Genomic DNA, 20054 nt, shown 5'->3' on the forward strand with positions numbered 1-20054 from the left:
ATTCTTTTAATTGCACAGAAATGGTTTCTAGTAGAAAACTGGTGGCAAGGCTAGGTCTACCAGGTAGTAGTAAACCGTCATATCTGGACAAAAGAGAAATCTACATTGTCCTTGCCCTTTTGACTTTTTATAATCTCGTAGGAGAACGGTGATTGATCCATCAACTGGAGCTGAAATGAAATTAAGCGATGAGGATGTACAGCTTTTGGAACGGCTAACTGAGAATCGAGTGCCTGATGGCGGAGTTAATGATACAGAGGTATTTGTATAGTCTATATTTACCATGGACGGTCTGTAATAAGGAAATTAAATAAAAACCAAGTTTCTTCAACTGAAAGTAAGGAGCAACATTAAAACTTAAACCTCAGAAATTAATACGTATATGAAGATTTCAATCCATATCCTCAATTCTTCGCTCTTTACGCTAAAGTCTGAAAGCTCTTTAAAAATACTTCTCAACCAAATTTAATGGCCCCTGTGTTTGAGTAGTATTAAGGGAATGTGACAAAAAGTCTAACTTAAGCGTAAAGAGCAAGTGATTGAGAAGGGGACAGTCCCCTCATTTGCGTAATAATTTCTGTCCATTTTCAGTTTTAATGCTGCTCCTTACTTTCAGTTGAAAAACTTGGTTTTTATTTAATTTTTGACTGTTTTTCAAGTCATACCAGAAAATCCTCTTTCATCCACTCCCTTCTATAGTTTTGCCTGGAAAATAGGTGGGAGCTGGTAACCTCTACAGTAAGATTGTCTGAAAATTCGAATTTGATGGCGTGATTTTCGTTAGGATCCCTTGACTTTTTGGGGCTGTTTCCTCTTTTTTCGAAAATCACACAAATTTGACCTAATGGATTTTATTTATTTGTAATCAGCATAAAAACGGAATTCTTTATTGTTATAAAAAATACAGCTTATGGAGCTTTGGTTGCTGTTGGGCCGAGTTGCTCCTTACTTACAGTTCGTTACCACGAACTGTTTCATCGGTACACACGATTCTTTGGTTGTATGACCTTTTTACCTAATTTACTTCAATTTTCCAAGGCTCGAGTGATATTATTGCTGAAATATACGGCAAAGCGAACTTCAGCTCAAATATTATTTTTTTGAAATGAATCGCTTGAATTTTGTTACTGATAATATGTATAACATGCTTACACAGAGGAGAAAGGGGGGGGGGAGTATAATTGGTGTTAGCCAAGCACTTTCTTTTTCACTAAAGGTCAGTCTGTTTCAACTTCAAATATAAGACAGTGAATGCCGATAAACATTCGAAGGCTTCTTAGCCATTCCGCCATTCCTAATCATTCTTTTTCTTCTAGCTGTGATATTTAATCCTCGATTTGTTTAATTTTTTCTTTTTTTTATCTATTACTGTTTTGTTTGACTCCATTTCTGTTTTTCAAATGTTTATGCTCTCTATATAATTTTTAAGTTTTCTCTTGTATCTTATCTGGCTGTTGGTTTATCTTGGCAATTTCTGGTGTAAAATAAAGTAATACCAGTTTAATATGTGATACTCGTTCGTAATTTTTGAAAAAATTTTAATCCTTTTCATGTCGTCATATCTGTATTAATGACGCAAGAGTAATCCTATCTTCCCCCGGTTTTAATATGAAGGACATCATTGCCCCTCTTCCTGGAAAAAGTACACCTTTGTATATTTTTGACCCTCCTAAGGATTAGAACTGTGGGAATTCGTGTTTTAGTTCTACTTACATGTTGTTGGACTTAAGTAATTCCTCTAATCATTTGTTTCCTATTTTCTAGCCTTGGAACTACTGGTTCTCGTCACAAGATGTCATGCAAACTCCAATTGTTAATGTACCGCCTCACAAAAGATCTTTCCTACCTTCTAAGGATGAAGCTAAAAGGGTGGCGAAACTTATTCATATGATGAAAATGGGTGCATTGAAGCCTTTGAGGTATGCTCATCAAAATTGCTTTTTAAAATCCAAATCGAAGTAAATAGTAATGAAAAGAGTTAAGTGTTAGGTACTTTGGCTTGGGTGTAATAAGAATTAAAAATGTCTTGTGTTACTTTCTGTATATTGTTAGGCTTATATTGAAATTGGTAGTGAAATATAAAAATATATTTAAGATTAAAAATCTCCTAAATTTAGTTGCTAAAAGCAGTATGAAAAACTATAAAGTATAGAAGATTTTAGTGATAGATGTTAGATCATTTTGGCAAACTATTAGTGTCACTGAGAATAAAGCGCTACCCTGTTGACTAAAATTTTTGGCACTTAGATCGGTTTGTAGGTCTCTCCCTATTTTCTATATATTTTTATTTCACTTGTATCTTTTTATGTAACCATGTCCTTTACATCTTTTAGTATGGTTAAACCAAAAGTAGAAGGACCACAATTTTACATGCTGTGGGATTCAGATGATAAAGCTGAAGACATTAAAAGGATCGAGAGCCATATTGCTGCTCCTAAGATGAGACTTCCTGGTCACGCAGAGTCTTACAACCCACCACCGGAGTATCTTTTTACTGAGAAAGAGGTATGGACATTAATCATCTTTCTCTCTCTCTCCCCCTCTCTCTCTCCCTCTCTCTTTTTTAAGAAAAAAAAGCTAGCGAGTACCATATAGCAGTAGCTAGCTAAATCCTAAATTTTTCTTTACTCTTTTTAATTACAGTCTGTGGCCGTATGACGCTTATAGAGCCAGTGTAATAGACTTTTTGCTGTTTAGGGTGTTAGTTGGTTTTAGTCCACATAAGAACCATGATAAACAGCTAAAGACCTGAGCTTCAGTTTGTGTTTTTTTGCAAGAAACCATAGCTTCTTTTTTTCTTTTCTTTTTATAGGAATGGGAGCATCGTTAAAAAGTCTACTAACAGCTTATTCAACGCCATCTAATTTTTTGGCTTAAAAAAAACATTAAAGATTCTCTTAACATCTGAAATGCACAGAAAAATTTCATTGACAGAAAATGTCAAATCGTGTTGCAAGAATATGACAAGAACAAGAATATGTTGAATCTTTGAGGTGATTTATTGTGTGATTTGTCTCTTTCTCTTTTACTCGCTCTCTTTCTTATTTGATCAATTGCTCTGAACAGAATGTAAATGCTAATATTGTAGAATATGCTGGTGAATCCACTTCTGTTGATTTGCATATGTTAATTATTAAAAATACCTCGTACACGAGAAGAACTTGCTCTTGTTACGGTCACTTTGTGCTATAAACAATGAATGGCTTTGTGCCTGCAATATCCATAACCAGTACAAATGCTTCAAGTCAATATTTGACCGCCCAGTACAAATAAAACGGGCTTGATTTTGTAAAATGGCCTCAAAATTTGAACCTATTCTACCATCTGTTCCTTGTTCTTTTTAGTCGCTCGGATTAATAAGCAACTAAAGTTACCATGATTTTGTGCTCTATGAATGGGCGTCACTTGGTTTTGCTGAAAAAATAAGAGAGTATATCAGTAGCACAATTCCAAATTAGTCAGAGCGAACTATATATTCTTTTTTAGTTTGTAATTTAAGAACTGTATAATCTATATGAACAAATTCGTGTGTGGATTTGTGGACAAATCTCCCCCTCCCTCTATGAGGGGGGGGGGGGGGTCCTTCAAAAAAATGAATTATATGAAAATGTTGAGGAAATGTTATGGAAATTTTCTAAAAAATTTGAGTGCCTGGGGCTTTACCGTATATACCTCTGTATATGCACATGCAACAGACTAATCATTGTATATGGCTTGGATAGCAGAAAATAAAACATCAAACACAGATTTTGACGAATAGGAAGGAAAGGAGAGGGTAACTCCTTTTCAAAACTCCTTTGGTAATGCCTATGAATCTTTGCTATAATAAGGGCTGTGGTTCGCTTTTTCTAGGTTGCAGCAGTTGCTGCAACCATGATTATGTTGTTGTTGTTGTTGTTTTTTTTTTTTTTTTTTTTTTTTTTTTTTTTTTTTTTTTTTTTTTTTTTTTTTTTTTTTTGCTTGAAAGTTATCCTTTCATTTTAGCTTGAAACATGGAAGAGTCTCGAGGAGGAACCATGGAAAAGGAAATACCAGTTTATACCCCAAAAGTATTCGAATTTGCGTTCTGTACCGGGTTACGGGTCCTTTGTCAAAGAGAGATTTGAAAGATGTATGGATCTATATTTAGCACCAAGAGCTCGAAAAAATAGAGTAAGTCCATATTGTTTTACTTAACTTACCTTAAAATTTTTAATAGAAATGTTTTCCAGTTGCTATTTCTTTTTAAAAAATAAATCGGTTTCATTAAATACTTTTAATCCAGTGAAACATTCCGACTTTTACAAACAAACAAAATCATAAAAAGCAAAGAATAGACGAAACACACAAGTAGAACTATGATAGGAGGGAGAAAGAGGCAGTGTGGGATCTTTAATTTTATTTTGTTTGTGTATTTGCTTTGACTAACTCTAAAACTAACGTACATTTTTTCTCTTTTTATTTGTCAGAAGAAAGGAACTGACAGTGAAATCATCCAAATTTATACAATAATAATAATAATGATTTATTTGTGCCTGCTCATACAAAAAAAAGAAAACAAAAAAAGGGGGGTAATGGAAAAAGAAGGAAAGAAAAAAAAGAACACTTCAACACGAGAGAATAAAATCAAAGATCGATTTCTTCATTCAAACTCGCAGATAAGGTGTAAAGGCAGAAAGTCGCACAATGCTTTAATTTTAGCAGGAGAGCTCAGCAGGTGAGGGAGATTAACTGCTACGTAAAGCTCTGCAAGAATTTTCCCTGTTCCGGCTAAACTTCAAAGAGACAAGCTTGCCATAACTTGATCGGTTATTGTTGGTAATTGTATCTATCAGTAATTAACGTGAACTCCAAGTATCTTGTCCGTATGCTATTCCCAGATTTACCTTAGACCTTAGATCTTCCTGAGCCATCACTGGCGCATAGGGCGTCGACAAAGCCTCTCCATTCAACACGAAGCTGTGCGGCTGCTGTGATATATTCCCATTGTCGAGTGAGAGAAATGTTGGCCTCTTTCAGGTCCCGATCATACTGCCTCTGCAGTGTGTGTTTTGGTCGGCCTCGTCTTCGTCTTCCTTCAGGCTGCCCCTGATGCACTCTTGAGGGCACTCTGTCTTCGGGCATGCGTAGAACATGACCAAAATATGTCCATCTTCCTTTCTTCATAACTTCGGTCACTATGGGCTGGTTTGTTTTCAGCCGGATCTCCCTATTGGTAATTTTCTGATGCCAACTGATTTTGAGGATCTTTCGAAGGCAAATATTTTCGAATCCAAGTATACGTTTCTCAAGTTGTTGGTTGAGTTTTCAACATTCATCGGCGTACATCAATATAGACAGCACATTGCTGTTGAACAGGCGCAATTTTAAACGAAATAAGTACTTGTTACTTCTCCAAATTGGTGTTAGTCTGTTGAAGGCCCCTAATGCTTATCCAATCCTTCTCTTGATTTCAAATGTCACATTGCCGGCATTTTCTATCCAGCTTCCTAAGTGTTTAAATTCTTGTACCTGTTCAACAGTTTTATTCCCAGATAGTTCATAGATTTTCTAGGGAGAATTTTTGTTCGCTCATCTGTCACATACAATTTTCACTGCCTTGCTGCTTACTTCCCGAAGGAGTCAATTCCAAAATTCAGTATTCAGTGTGCTAAGTCTTTAACCAGTACTTTACTATTACTACTGCTAACATTTCATCGCAACACCAAGCCACCTGAGGTCAACACAGCTACGCACGCTCCTCTTCTATCCAAATCTATTAAAAGCTTCCCTATTTACTCCCTCTCATGAAGTTCCCACTTCCCGTAAATCTTTCTTTATGATATCTTCCCACCCCAACTGCGGAGTGCCTGCTTTCCTTTTAGCCCTAGACGCATATCCAGTAACCAGATGATCAATGTTTTCTTGTAAAGAAGCAGGATTGCAACTTAGCATTAGTAGGTCGTTCGCTTACGAAAGCAGACGAGAGGTGGTTTTAGGTGGGACAGAAGGGGCACTTGCCCTGTGTGTAGAAATTTTAGGGGCACAAAATTTCCAAAAAAAATAATTTGATGGTTATAATCATTTCTTAGTTTTTGAAATTTTACTTTTATTAAAATAAAGTAGAGAATGTAGTTGGCAGTAAGTATAAGCAAATTTTTTTTTTTTTTTTTTTTTTTTTTTTTTTTTTTTTTTTTTTTTTTTTTTTACATCTTCATCACCATTCCTTGAGAATAAAAGTAAGTAGGCTGAATTTAAATAATTTCAGTGTTATTGTTTTTTATATTTTCTATTCAAATTTTGTGGATATGTGCAAATTTTGTTAATATTTCGTCTGAAAATTTTGGAAAGACATGGGGTGCGCGAATCAAGATTTTGCTCCGGGGACAAGAGAGGTCAGAACACTCAAGCAGACTAAAGTTGCAGAAGTTGATGCTAAATCGTTCTGAAATATTTTGGTTACCGTATTCCAGATGTCGGGGTGTTATACTACACAGGATGGGGCCTAATAAAGATCCTTGCTGAAGACCTCGGATAGTTCTGATAGGTCTACTCAGTTGATTCGCGATCAGTTTAACCTTTGCAAAGCTTGATGAAGGCTAATAAGATAAAAGTATTAAAACGTTAGCACTATTCCCACATTCAAATGAGACTTCTTAGCCGAGTCAAACGCAGCAAACATGTCTAAGCTGCACATAAAGAGGGAGGATTTTATTCTGTGAGCTTTGTCAGTAGTCTTTTTTAATAGTCTATGTACAGATGTGCAACTCAGGTTTCGATGGAATCTGAACAGTTGGTAATTGAGTCTACACTTCCCCGAAATTTCCTGAAGCAGGAGTAGCTCGGTGACTTTATTTTGGTTGTATGATCCACAGAAACAAACACGTTACCATTTTTCAGCTTTGATAAAAGTCAAATGGTGGCTCATAATTGCGCATGTGTTTATTAGCTTAAGTCTTTCTATTCTTAAAGTTTGCTTCTATTTTTTTAATTGCTTGGATGGTCGACAAAAATAAAGAGTCACCATTTCTCAGCTTGGATGAAAAGCAATTAGAGGCTCACAATTAAACAGGTGTTTATCAGCCTAAGTCTTTCTATTCTCAAAATCCGCTTTTGTGCTTTATGTAGGTTGAGTTGTCGACGAAAATTAAAGGAGTCACCGTTTCTTAGCTTGGATGAAAATAAAATAGTGGCTCGCAATTGTACGTTTTTTAATCAGCTTAAGTCTTTCTATTCTCAAAATCTGCTTCTATGTTTTATACTGGTTAGATTGTCAACAAAAATTAAATAAGTCACCGTTTTTCGGATCGGAGGAAAATTAAATAGTGGCTCACAATTGTACTTGTGTTTATCAGTTTAGGTCTTTCTGTTCTCAAAATCTTCTTCTGTGTTTTATATTGGTTGAATTGTCGACAAAAATTAAACGATTCACCGTTTCCTAGATTGGATGAAAATCAAGTAGTGGCTAAAAATTGTATGTGTGTTTATCAGCTTAAGTCTTTCTATCCTCAAAATCCGCTTCTGTGTATTATATCGGTTGGATTGTCGACAAAAATTAGGTGATTCACCGTTTCTTAGCTTGGATGAAAATCAAATAGTGGCTCACAGTTGTACCTGTGTTTATCAGCTTAAGACTTTCTATTCTCAAGATCCACTTCCATGTTTTATATCGGTTGGATTGTCGACAAAAATTAAGCGATTCACCGTTTCTTAGCTTGGATGAAAATCAAATAGTGGCTCACAATTGTATCTGTGTTTATCAGCTTAAGACTTTCTATTCTCAAAATCCACTTCTGTGTCTTATATCGGTTGGATTATCGACAAAAATAGGTGATTTCCCGTTTCTTAACTTGGATGAAAATCGAAAAACGAGTAGTGGCTCACAGTTGTACCTGTGTTTATCAGCTTAAGACTTTCTATCCTCAAAATCCGCTTTTGTGTTTTGTATCGGTTGGATTGTCGACAAAAATTAAGCGATTCACCGTTTCTTAGCTTGGATGAAAATCAAATAGTGGCTCACAGTTGTACCTGTGTTTATCAGCTTAAGTCTTTCTATTCTCAAAATCCGCTTCTGTGTTTTATATCGGTTGGACTGTCGACGAGAATTAAGCGATTCACTGTTTCTTAGCTTGGATGAAAATCAAATCGTGGCTCACAATTGTACCTGTGTTTATTAGCTTACGTCTTTCTATTCTCAAAATCCGCTTCTGTGTTTTATATCGGTTGGATTGTCGGCAAAAATTAAGCGATTCATTGTTTCTTAGCTTGGATGAAAATAAATAGTGGTTCACAGTTGTACCTGTGTTTATCAGCTTAAGTCTTTCTATTCTCAAAATCTGCTTCTGTGTTTTATATCGGTGGGATTTTCGACAAAAATTAAGCGATTCACCGTTTCTTAGCTTGGATGAAAATCAAATAGTGGCTCACAGTTGTACCTGTGTTTATCAGCTTAAGTCTTTCTATTCTCAAAATCTGCATCTGTGTTTTATATCGGTTGGATTGTTGACGAAAATCAAACAAGTCATCGTTCATCAGTTTGGATGAAAATCAAATAGTGGCTCACAATTGTACTTGTGTTTATCAGCTTAAGTCTTTCTATTCTCAAAATCTGCTTCTATGTTTTATATTGGTGGGATTGTTGACGAAAATCAAACAAGTCACTGTTTCTCAGCTTGGATGAAAATCAAATAGTGGCTAACAATTATATGTGCGTTTATCTGCTTAAGTCTTTCTATTCTCAAAATCCGCTTCTGTGTTTTATACCGGTCGACAAAAATTAAACGAGTTCCGTTTCTCAGCTTGGATGAAAATCAAATAGTGGCTAACAATTGTACGTGTGTTTATCAGCTTAAGTCTTTTTATTCTCAAAATCCGCTTCTGTGTTTTATATCGGTCGACAAAAATTAAACGAGTTCGGTTTCTCAGCTTGGATGAAAATCAAATAGTGGCTAACAATTGTACGTGTGTTTATCAGCTTAAGTCTTTCTATTCTCAAAATCCGCTTCTGTGTCTTATATCGGTCGACAAAAATTAAACGAGTCACCGTTTCTCAGCTTGGATGAAAATCAAGTAGTGGCTAAAAATTGTATGTGTGTTTATCAGCTTAAGTCTTTCTATCCTCAAAATCCGCTTCTGTGTATTATATCGGTTGGATTGTCGACAAAAATTAGGTGATTCACCGTTTCTTAGCTTGGATGAAAATCAAATAGTGGCTCACAGTCGTACCTGTGTTTATCAGCTTAAGACTTTCTATTCTCAAGATCCACTTCCATGTTTTATACAAGGTTGGATTGTCGACAAAAATTAAGCGATTCACCGTTTCTTAGCTTGGATGAAAATCAAATAGTGGCTCACAATTGTATCTGTGTTTATCAGCTTAAGACTTTCTATTCTCAAAATCCACTTCTGTGTTTTATATCGGTTGGATTATCGACAAAAATAGGTGATTTCCCGTTTCTTAACTTGGATGAAAATCGAAAAACGAGTAGTGGCTCACAGTTGTACCTGTGTTTATCAGCTTAAGACTTTCTATCCTCAAAATCCGCTTTTGTGTTTTGTATCGGTTGGATTGTCGACAAAAATTAAGCGATTCACCGTTTCTTAGCTTGGATGAAAATCAAATAGTGGCTCACAGTTGTACCTGTGTTTATCAGCTTAAGTCTTTCTATTCTCAAAATCCGCTTCTGTGTTTTATATCGGTTGGACTGTCGACGAGAATTAAGCGATTCACTGTTTCTTAGCTTGGATGAAAATCAAATCGTGGCTCACAATTGTACCTGTGTTTATTAGCTTACGTCTTTCTATTCTCAAAATCCGCTTCTGTGTTTTATATCGGTTGGATTGTCGGCAAAAATTAAGCGATTCATTGTTTCTTAGCTTGGATGAAAATAAATAGTGGTTCACAGTTGTACCTGTGTTTATCAGCTTAAGTCTTTCTATTCTCAAAATCTGCTTCTGTGTTTTATATCGGTGGGATTTTCGACAAAAATTAAGCGATTCACCGTTTCTTAGCTTGGATGAAAATCAAATAGTGGCTCACAGTTGTACCTGTGTTTATCAGCTTAAGTCTTTCTATTCTCAAAATCTGCTTCTGTGTTTTATATCGGTTGGATTGTTGACGAAAATCAAACAAGTCATCGTTCATCAGTTTGGATGAAAATCAAATAGTGGCTCACAATTGTACTTGTGTTTATCAGCTTAAGTCTTTCTATTCTCAAAATCTGCTTCTATGTTTTATATTGGTGGGATTGTTGACGAAAATCAAACAAGTCACTGTTTCTCAGCTTGGATGAAAATCAAATAGTGGCTAACAATTATATGTGCGTTTATCTGCTTAAGTCTTTCTATTCTCAAAATCCGCTTCTGTGTTTTATACCGGTCGACAAAAATTAAACGAGTTCCGTTTCTCAGCTTGGATGAAAATCAAATAGTGGCTAACAATTGTACGTGTGTTTATCAGCTTAAGTCTTTTTATTCTCAAAATCCGCTTCTGTGTTTTATATCGGTCGACAAAAATTAAACGAGTTCGGTTTCTCAGCTTGGATGAAAATCAAATAGTGGCTAACAATTGTACGTGTGTTTATCAGCTTAAGTCTTTCTATTCTCAAAATCCGCTTCTGTGTCTTATATCGGTCGACAAAAATTAAACGAGTCACCGTTTCTCAGCTTGGATGAAAATCAAGTAGTGGCTAAAAATTGTATGTGTGTTTATCAGCTTAAGTCTTTCTATCCTCAAAATCCGCTTCTGTGTATTATATCGGTTGGATTGTCGACAAAAATTAGGTGATTCACCGTTTCTTAGCTTGGATGAAAATCAAATAGTGGCTCACAGTCGTACCTGTGTTTATCAGCTTAAGACTTTCTATTCTCAAGATCCACTTCCATGTTTTATACAAGGTTGGATTGTCGACAAAAATTAAGCGATTCACCGTTTCTTAGCTTGGATGAAAATCAAATAGTGGCTCACAATTGTATCTGTGTTTATCAGCTTAAGACTTTCTATTCTCAAAATCCACTTCTGTGTTTTATATCGGTTGGATTATCGACAAAAATTAGGTGATTTCCCGTTTCTTAACTTGGATGAAAATCGAAAAACGAATAGTGGCTCACAGTTGTACCTGTGTTTATCAGCTTAAGACTTTCTATCCTCAAAATCCGCTTTTGTGTTTTGTATCGGTTGGATTGTCGACAAAAATTAAGCGATTCACCGTTTCTTAGCTTGGATGAAAATCAAATAGTGGCTCACAGTTGTACCTGTGTTTATCAGCTTAAGTCTTTCTATTCTCAAAATCCGCTTCTGTGTTTTATATCGGTTGGACTGTCGACGAGAATTAAGCGATTCACTGTTTCTTAGCTTGGATGAAAATCAAATCGTGGCTCACAATTGTACCTGTGTTTATTAGCTTACGTCTTTCTATTCTCAAAATCCGCTTCTGTGTTTTATATCGGTTGGATTGTCGGCAAAAATTAAGCGATTCATTGTTTCTTAGCTTGGATGAAAATAAATAGTGGTTCACAGTTGTACCTGTGTTTATCAGCTTAAGTCTTTCTATTCTCAAAATCTGCTTCTGTGTTTTATATCGGTGGGATTTTCGACAAAAATTAAGCGATTCACCGTTTCTTAGCTTGGATGAAAATCAAATAGTGGCTCACAGTTGTACCTGTGTTTATCAGCTTAAGTCTTTCTATTCTCAAAATCTGCTTCTGTGTTTTATATCGGTTGGATTGTTGACGAAAATCAAACAAGTCATCGTTCATCAGTTTGGATGAAAATCAAATAGTGGCTCACAATTGTACTTGTGTTTATCAGCTTAAGTCTTTCTATTCTCAAAATCTGCTTCTATGTTTTATATTGGTGGTACGAAAATCAAACAAGTCACTGTTTCTCAGCTTGGATGAAAATCAAATAGTGGCTAACAATTATATGTGCGTTTATCTGCTTAAGTCTTTCTATTCTCAAAATCCGCTTCTGTGTTTTATACCGGTCGACAAAAATTAAACGAGTTCCGTTTCTCAGCTTGGATGAAAATCAAATAGTGGCTAACAATTGTACGTGTGTTTATCAGCTTAAGTCTTTTTATTCTCAAAATCCGCTTCTGTGTTTTATATCGGTCGACAAAAATTAAACGAGTTCGGTTTCTCAGCTTGGATGAAAATCAAATAGTGGCTAACAATTGTACGTGTGTTTATCAGCTTAAGTCTTTCTATTCTCAAAATCCGCTTCTGTGTCTTATATCGGTCGACAAAAATTAAACGAGTCACCGTTTCTCAGCTTGGATGAAAATCAAATAGTGGCTAACAATTGTACGTGTGTTTATCAGCTTAAGTCTTTCTATTCTCAAAATCCGCTTCTGTGTTTTATATCGGTTGGATTGTCGGCAAAAATTAAGCGATTCATTGTTTCTTAGCTTGGATAAAAATAAATAGTGGTTCACAGTTGTACCTGTGTTTATCAGCTTAAGTCTTTCTATTCTCAAAATCTGCTTCTGTGTTTTATATCGGTGGGATTTTCGACAAAAATTAAGCGATTCACCGTTTCTTAGCTTGGATGAAAATCAAATAGTGGCTCACAGTTGTACCTGTGTTTATCAGCTTAAGTCTTTCTATTCTCAAAATCTGCATCTGTGTTTTATATCGGTTGGATTGTTGACGAAAATCAAACAAGTCATCGTTCATCAGTTTGGATGAAAATCAAATAGTGGCTCACAATTGTACTTGTGTTTATCAGCTTAAGTCTTTCTATTCTCAAAATCTGCTTCTATGTTTTATATTGGTGGTACGAAAATCAAACAAGTCATCGTTCATCAGTTTGGATGAAAATCAAATAGTGGCTAACAATTGTATGTGTGTTTATCTGCTTAAGTCTTTCTATTCTCAAAATCCGCTTCTGTGTTTTATATCGGTCGACAAAAATTAAACGAGTTCCGTTTCTCAGCTTGGATGAAAATCAAATAGTGGCTAACAATTGTACGTGTGTTTATCAGCTTAAGTCTTTTTATTCTCAAAATCCGCTTCTGTGTTTTATATCGGTCGACAAAAATTAAACGAGTTCGGTTTCTCAGCTTTGATGAAAATCAAATAGTGGCTAACAATTGTACGTGTGTTTATCAGCTTAAGTCTTTCTATTCTCAAAATCCGCTTCTGTGTCTTATATCGGTCGACAAAAATTAAACGAGTCACCGTTTCTCAGCTTGGATGAAAATCAAATAGTGGCTAACAATTGTACGTGTGTTTATCAGCTTAAGTCTTTCTATTCTCAAAATCCGCTTCTGTGTTTTATATCGGTTGGATTGTCGGCAAAAATTAAGCGATTCATTGTTTCTTAGCTTGGATGAAAATAAATAGTGGTTCACAGTTGTACCTGTGTTTATCAGCTTAAGTCTTTCTATTCTCAAAATCTGCTTCTGTGTTTTATATCGGTGGGATTTTCGACAAAAATTAAGCGATTCACCGTTTCTTAGCTTGGATGAAAATCAAATAGTGGCTCACAGTTGTACCTGTGTTTATCAGCTTAAGTCTTTCTATTCTCAAAATCTGCTTCTGTGTTTTATATCGGTTGGATTGTTGACGAAAATCAAACAAGTCATCGTTCATCAGTTTGGATGAAAATCAAATAGTGGCTCACAATTGTACTTGTGTTTATCAGCTTAAGTCTTTCTATTCTCAAAATCTGCTTCTATGTTTTATATTGGTGGGATTGTTGACGAAAATCAAACAAGTCACTGCTTCTCAGCTTGGATGAAAATCAAATAGTGGCTAACAATTGTATGTGTGTTTATCTGCTTAAGTCTTTCTATTCTCAAAATCCGCTTCTGTGTTTTATATCGGTCGACAAAAATTAAACGAGTTCCGTTTCTCAGCTTGGATGAAAATCAAATAGTGGCTAACAATTGTACGTGTGTTTATCAGCTTAAGTCTTTTTATTCTCAAAATCCGCTTCTGTGTTTTATATCGGTCGACAAAAATTAAACGAGTTCGGTTTCTCAGCTTGGATGAAAATCAAATAGTGGCTAACAATTGTACGTGTGTTTATCAGCTTAAGTCTTTCTATTCTCAAAATCCGCTTCTGTGTCTTATATCGGTCGACAAAAATTAAACGAGTCGTCGTTTCTCAGCTTGGATGAAAATCAAATAGTGGCTAACAATTGTACGTGTGTTTATCAGCTTAAGTCTTTCTATTCTCAAAATCCGCTTCTGTGTTTTATATCGGTCGACAAAAATTAAACGAGTTCCGTTTCTCAGCTTGGATGAAAATCAAATAGTGGCTAACAATTGTACGTGTGTTTATCAGCTTAAGTCTTTTTATTCTCAAAATCCGCGTCTGTGTTTTATATCGGTTGGATTGTTGACGAAAATTAAACAAGTCACCGTTGCTCAGATTGGATGAAAGTCAAATGGTGGCTCACAATTGTGCATGTATAGATGAGTTTAGGCCTTGTGCACTTTGTCAATTTGCCCAATTTTGTTAGTTTTTTTTAGTAATTCCTTTAAATTTTTCTTTAAATTTAAAATTTTTATTTAAATTTTTCTGAATTTTCTAATTGTTGCTAATTTTCTTTTTTCGCTCGCACCTTAAGATATCTGAAGGTAGATCTTTTAATATCCGTTTTGTTGTTCCTATTTCTTGAAGGCCTAAAACAGTACCCTTAATAGAGTAACAAATAATTATTAAAAGGGAAAAAAACTCTGTCGTTTTTTAGTTTTTACATCACCTGTAAAACGTGCGTGTTGTAGCATACTACCTTTTGAATTACAGCAGATAATGTATTTAGAACATTGGATGATTAATTTATTAATTTGAGTTTTTGTTGTTTGTATTGTATTTTCTTGTTTTTGCCAATTATTTTCTGTTAAAAATATAAAAAAAAATATGCCAAAGTAATAGGTACAACGGTCTCTTATGTTTTTTTGTGTTTTTTAAATGGTTTGTTAATATCTATCATGTTGATAAGAGATCAACAGAGTGGTAATAACGCACATATTCTTTCAGTTAATGATTCAACCAGAGGATTTAATACCACAACTGCCGAAACCGAAGGACCTCCAACCGTTCCCTACCGTTTGCACTATTATATTCAAGGGACATACTGGCTATGTACGGTCAATTGGAACAGATCCAAAAGGACAATTTTTACTTTCTGGTTCAGATGATGGTCTTGTCAAAGGTAATAAGGTTTATTATTTTATTCAATATCCTGATTAAATCTGTTATTTCCTAATTTTTTTTTCAACCATCTATCTCCATACCGTTTATAATTTATCTAGTGAGAGAGAGAGAGAGAGAGAGAGAGAGAGAGAGAGAGAGAGAGAGAGAGAGAGTAGTCTATATTATAGTAGTCTATAATATCCGAACAGAATTGAAAAAAATAGAGAGAGAGAGAGAGAGAGAGAGAGAGAGAGAGAGAGAGAGAGAGAGAGAGAGAGAGAGAGAGAGAGAGAGAGAGGAGAGAGAGAGAGAGAGAGAGAGAGAGAGAGAGAGAGAGAGAGAGAGAGAGAGAGGAGAGAGAGAGAAAGAGAAAGAGAAAGAGAGAGAGAGAGAGAGAGAGAGAGAGAGAGAGAGAGAGAGAGATAGAGAGAGAGACTTTTTATTATACATATCGCCAATATACAAAAGAACCACATCAGCCACTGTAGAAAGTCAAAGACTTGTTAGTAGTGGCTAATAAACATTCAATGAATAACAATACTGACAACATTGACAAAACAAAAGAAAAGAAATGAAATGAGACAAAAAAAGTGGGAAAAGGACAACAAAAGGAAAATAAAGAAGAAAAGAGAGGGAGAAAAAAATCCTACTTAAAAAACAGAACAATAAGCCATCCCATTTAAATTATTTACTTAATCTCTTCCCAGAAGGTGGTTCTTCAGTCTACTCCTAAACTGGCTAACATTTCCAGATAAACTTATACTCGTTGGTAAAGAATTCCATACTACTGGTCCAGCAAACCTGGGACTAAAACTTTCCCTCTGAGAGCTGTGACACTCATATACCAAATCACCCATTTTTCTAGTCTCATAACTTGTATGAAGAATTCCTTGTAAACATTTGACGGAAAATTTCAGTCAAAATTTTTCCTAAAACGGGACCAATTTAGTAGATCATTTTTTCAGATCAAAAATTGGTAGTTAGCCAATAAAAAAAATATATATATATATATATCTATCTATAATATAAAAATAAGTTGTCTGTCTGTCTGTCTGTGGATCAGGTGACGTCATGTTTCTGTGTTGACTGACGTCATGAAATTAGTTGTCGTCAGTTTTGCTTTGACGGTGACGTCATTAACGGTATTTGAACGCAAAACCGCGCAGTTAGATGAAAATCCACCTGGACAGCGAGAGTCCAAACATATCAAAACTGAAAATGATAGCGATGATGATTGGGTTTGGGATTTTGACTTGGATAAGGTCCATCAATGCCTACCAGATTTAAGTTAAAAAAACAAAGGTTCGTCGATATGTACTTCATAGTGACGCTGAAAAATAAAGAAGAAAAAGAAAACTGAAAAAAGAAAAAAGGTAAAAAACTAAAAAAAACTAAAAAGAAAAAACACTCAAGAGAAATTACAGACCGGGACACAAATGACGACCGAGACAGAGGGAATATAAGTGACGACCGGGACCTCAAAGAGAAATTACAGACTGGGACACCCGGACACAAATCACGACCGGGACACAGGGAATATAAATGACGACCGGGACACAGGGACACAACTACAACGGGGACGCCGGGGGCACAGGCGGGATATATAAATGACGACCGGGACACAGGATTGTTCGAATAGAAATTACAGACCGGGACACCGGGACACAAATGACGACCGGGACACAGGGAATAAAATAACGACCGGACACTAAAAGAGAAATTACAAACTGGGACACCGGGACACAAATGACGACCGGGACACAGGGAATATAAATGACGACCGGGACACAGGGACACATCATTAGAATAATGAGGTATAGATCTGAATACGGATTGTTTTTTCCCATGGACCAATTATATGTTGCATGTTCAAGAGTCAGTAAACCTGACAATCTATTTATATGCACAGACAATGGGACAGCGAAGAATGTTGTATATTCGCATGTTTTACGTAGTTAAAAACATATAATTATATCTATCTCTATTCACAGGTGGGACACAGGGACACAACTACAATGGCGCGTAACTAATATGGCGCGTAACGACTTACGCGCGCGGGGGGGCTTGGGGGGCGCGAAGCGCCACCACAACAGCTAGTATATATATATATATATATAATATATATATATATATATATATATATATATAATATATATATATATATATATATATATCTATCAAGCCATTATCGAGAATAAATATATACATACATCTACAATTATTACTGCCTTAAAGAGAGTAGATAGATCATCTCGCTTGTACTTTCAAATGTTGTTTTGTCTTAGAATCTGAGGGATATTTGATTCTCGTGGCTTAAAGTCCCTAGAATGGGATCCGAGCCCAATTCTCATATATGCTAGGACTTGCCAATAGTCCGCTGCAGTTGAAGCACAGTCAGTAATTCTCTCCTTATTCTTTCCAGATGAAAGTCTTTTCTAAGGTTGAAATTTATAGTTTATTCTTTCCAACTGGAAGTCTATGATACAGTTACTTTTATACTGTAAGCGTATGATACCGTTACTTTTTATAGTTTATGCTTTCTAAATGTAAGTGTATGATACAGTTACTTTTTATAGTTTATGCTTTCTAACTGTAAGTGTATGATACAGTTACTTTTTATAGTTTATGCTTTCTAACTGTAAGCGTATGATACAGTTACTTTTTATAGTTTATGCTTTCTAACTGTAAGTGTATGATACAGTTACTTTTTATAGTTTATGCTTTCTAACTGTAAGTGTATGATACAGTTACTTTTTATAGTTTATGCTTTCTAACTGTAAGTGTATGATACAGTTACTTTTTATAGTTTATGCTTTCTAAATGTAAGTGTATGATACAGTTACTTTTTATAGTTTATGCTTTCTAACTGCAAGTGTGTGATACAGTTACTTTTTATAGTTTACTTTTTATAGTTTATGCTTTTTAACTGTAAGTCTATGATACAGTTACTTTTTATAGTTTATGCTTTCTAACTGTAAGTGTATGATACAGTTACTTTTTATAGTTTATGCTTTCTAACTGTAAGTGTATGATACAGTTACTTTTTATAGTTTATGCTTTCTAACTGCAAGCGTATGATACAGTTACTTTTTATAGTTTATGCTTTCTAACTGTAAGTGTATTATACAGTTACTTTTTATAGTTTATGCTTTCTAACTGTAAGTCTTTGATACAGTTACTTTTTATAGTTTATGCTTTCTAACTCTAAGTGTATGATACAGTTACTTTTTATGGTTTATGCCTTTTAACTGTAAGTCTATGATACAGTTACTTTTTATAGTTTATGATTTCTAACTGTAAGTGTATGATACAGTTACTTTTTATAGTTTATGCTTTCTAACTGCAAGTGTATGATACAGTTACTTTTATAGTTTTTGCTTTCTAACTGTAAGTCTATGATACAGTTACTGTTTATAGTTCATACTTTCTAACTGCAAGTGTATGATACAGTTACTTTTTATAGTTTATGCTTTCTAACTGTAAGTATATGATACAGTTACTTTTTATAGTTCATAATTTCTAACTGCAAGTGTATGATACAGTTACTTTTTATAGTTTATGCTTTCTAACTGTAAGTATATGATACAGTTACTTTTTATAGTTTATGCTTTCTAACTGTAAGTGTATGATACAGTTACTTTTTATAGTTTATGCTTTCTAACTGTAAGTGTATGATACAGTTACGTTTTATAGTTTATGCTTTCTAACTGTAAGTCTATGATACAGTTACTTTTTATAGTTTATACTTTCTAACTGTAAGTCTATGATACAGTTACTTTTTATAGTTTATGCTTTCTAACTGTGAGTCTATGATAAAGTTACTTTTTATAGCTTATGCTTTCTAACTGTAAGTGTATGATACAGTTACTTTTTATACTTTATGCTTTCTAACTGTAAGCGTATGATGCAGTTACTTTTTATAGTTTATGCTTTCTAACTGTAAGTGTATGATACAGTTACTTTTTATAGTTTATGCTTTCTAACTGCAAGTGTATGATACAGTTACTTTTTATAGTTTATGCTTTCTAACTGTAATTGTATGATACAGTTCCTATTTATAGTTTGGGAAGTATCTACTGGTCGTTGTTTGAAGACTTTTGAAATTGGAACTCCTGTGCGCAGTGTAGCTTGGTGCCCAAATAATGCTCTTTCGTTAGTGGCTGTTGCAGCCGGGCATAAGGTGTTTCTTTTAAATCCTGGAGTTGGAGACAAACTTGTTGTAGCTAACACTGATCAAATTTTAAAAGAAGAACCTGATCAAGGGGATTATGTGGGTAAGTTGTTTTTCGAGGCTGCTATAATAAGTAATTTGAGATTAACATAAAACAAGAGATTCAAGGCAATTTTTTATTACTTGCTTATATAATAGTTTGCAAAATAACTTTTAAAAGGTTTAAGAGATTTAGAAGAAGAAAAAAAGAATTGAATGCTAGTAACTAATTTAATTTTGTCTCTTCCTCTGATTTTTCTTTTTTACTTTAAATTATTTTACTTTGTTCAAAGATGTTTATTCCTTCGAGTTCCTGTAATCACTAAAAAAAATTTTTTGTTTCCTCGATCTTTCTTATTTTTCATCTCTTTCAAAAGAAAGAGAAAAAGTACATGCATACTTTGGCATAATTTCGTCAAAATCCTGGGGGAGAGGGGAGCTAATATTCCCAAATCAAGTAAAAATTACAGTGAAAACAGAAAAATAAGCCATATAGTAACAAAAAAAGTAAATATATGCTAAAGGAAACTGACCCGCTTCTGTGGGTGCTTAAATTATGCAGGCTTAGATTTGACAAGATTTATGGAGAAACTAAATTTCAGCTGGAGGGGGTGGGCAAAAAGGGGTATGGGAGGTCAAACTGACTTTGGGAGGGGCAGATGGCCCCCCCCCCCCCCTCCCTTCTCCATAGCAAATTATGCTCTTGTATGCATGCATTTCCTTTATTCAATAAAACAAAAT

At 34.8% G+C, this 20054-nt stretch overlaps 1 protein-coding gene across 2 annotated transcripts in view; it reads left to right on the forward strand.

Moving 5' to 3' along the window:
- LOC136033844 (ribosome biogenesis protein BOP1 homolog) overlaps positions 1–20054 on the forward strand; it is a 55285-nt gene that overhangs the window by 19992 nt on the left and 15239 nt on the right. For both annotated transcript variants that reach the window (XM_065714796.1, XM_065714795.1), the window contains exons 5-10: positions 142–259; positions 1765–1919; positions 2334–2505; positions 3985–4152; positions 14948–15122; positions 19165–19377. In XM_065714796.1, the coding sequence (XP_065570868.1) occupies positions 142–259; positions 1765–1919; positions 2334–2505; positions 3985–4152; positions 14948–15122; positions 19165–19377 (1001 nt within the window). The remainder of the gene's footprint in view (positions 1–141; positions 260–1764; positions 1920–2333; positions 2506–3984; positions 4153–14947; positions 15123–19164; positions 19378–20054) is intronic.

Source organism: Artemia franciscana, chromosome 12 (assembly GCF_032884065.1).
Source record: "Artemia franciscana chromosome 12, ASM3288406v1, whole genome shotgun sequence".
NCBI lineage: Eukaryota > Metazoa > Arthropoda > Branchiopoda > Anostraca > Artemiidae > Artemia > Artemia franciscana.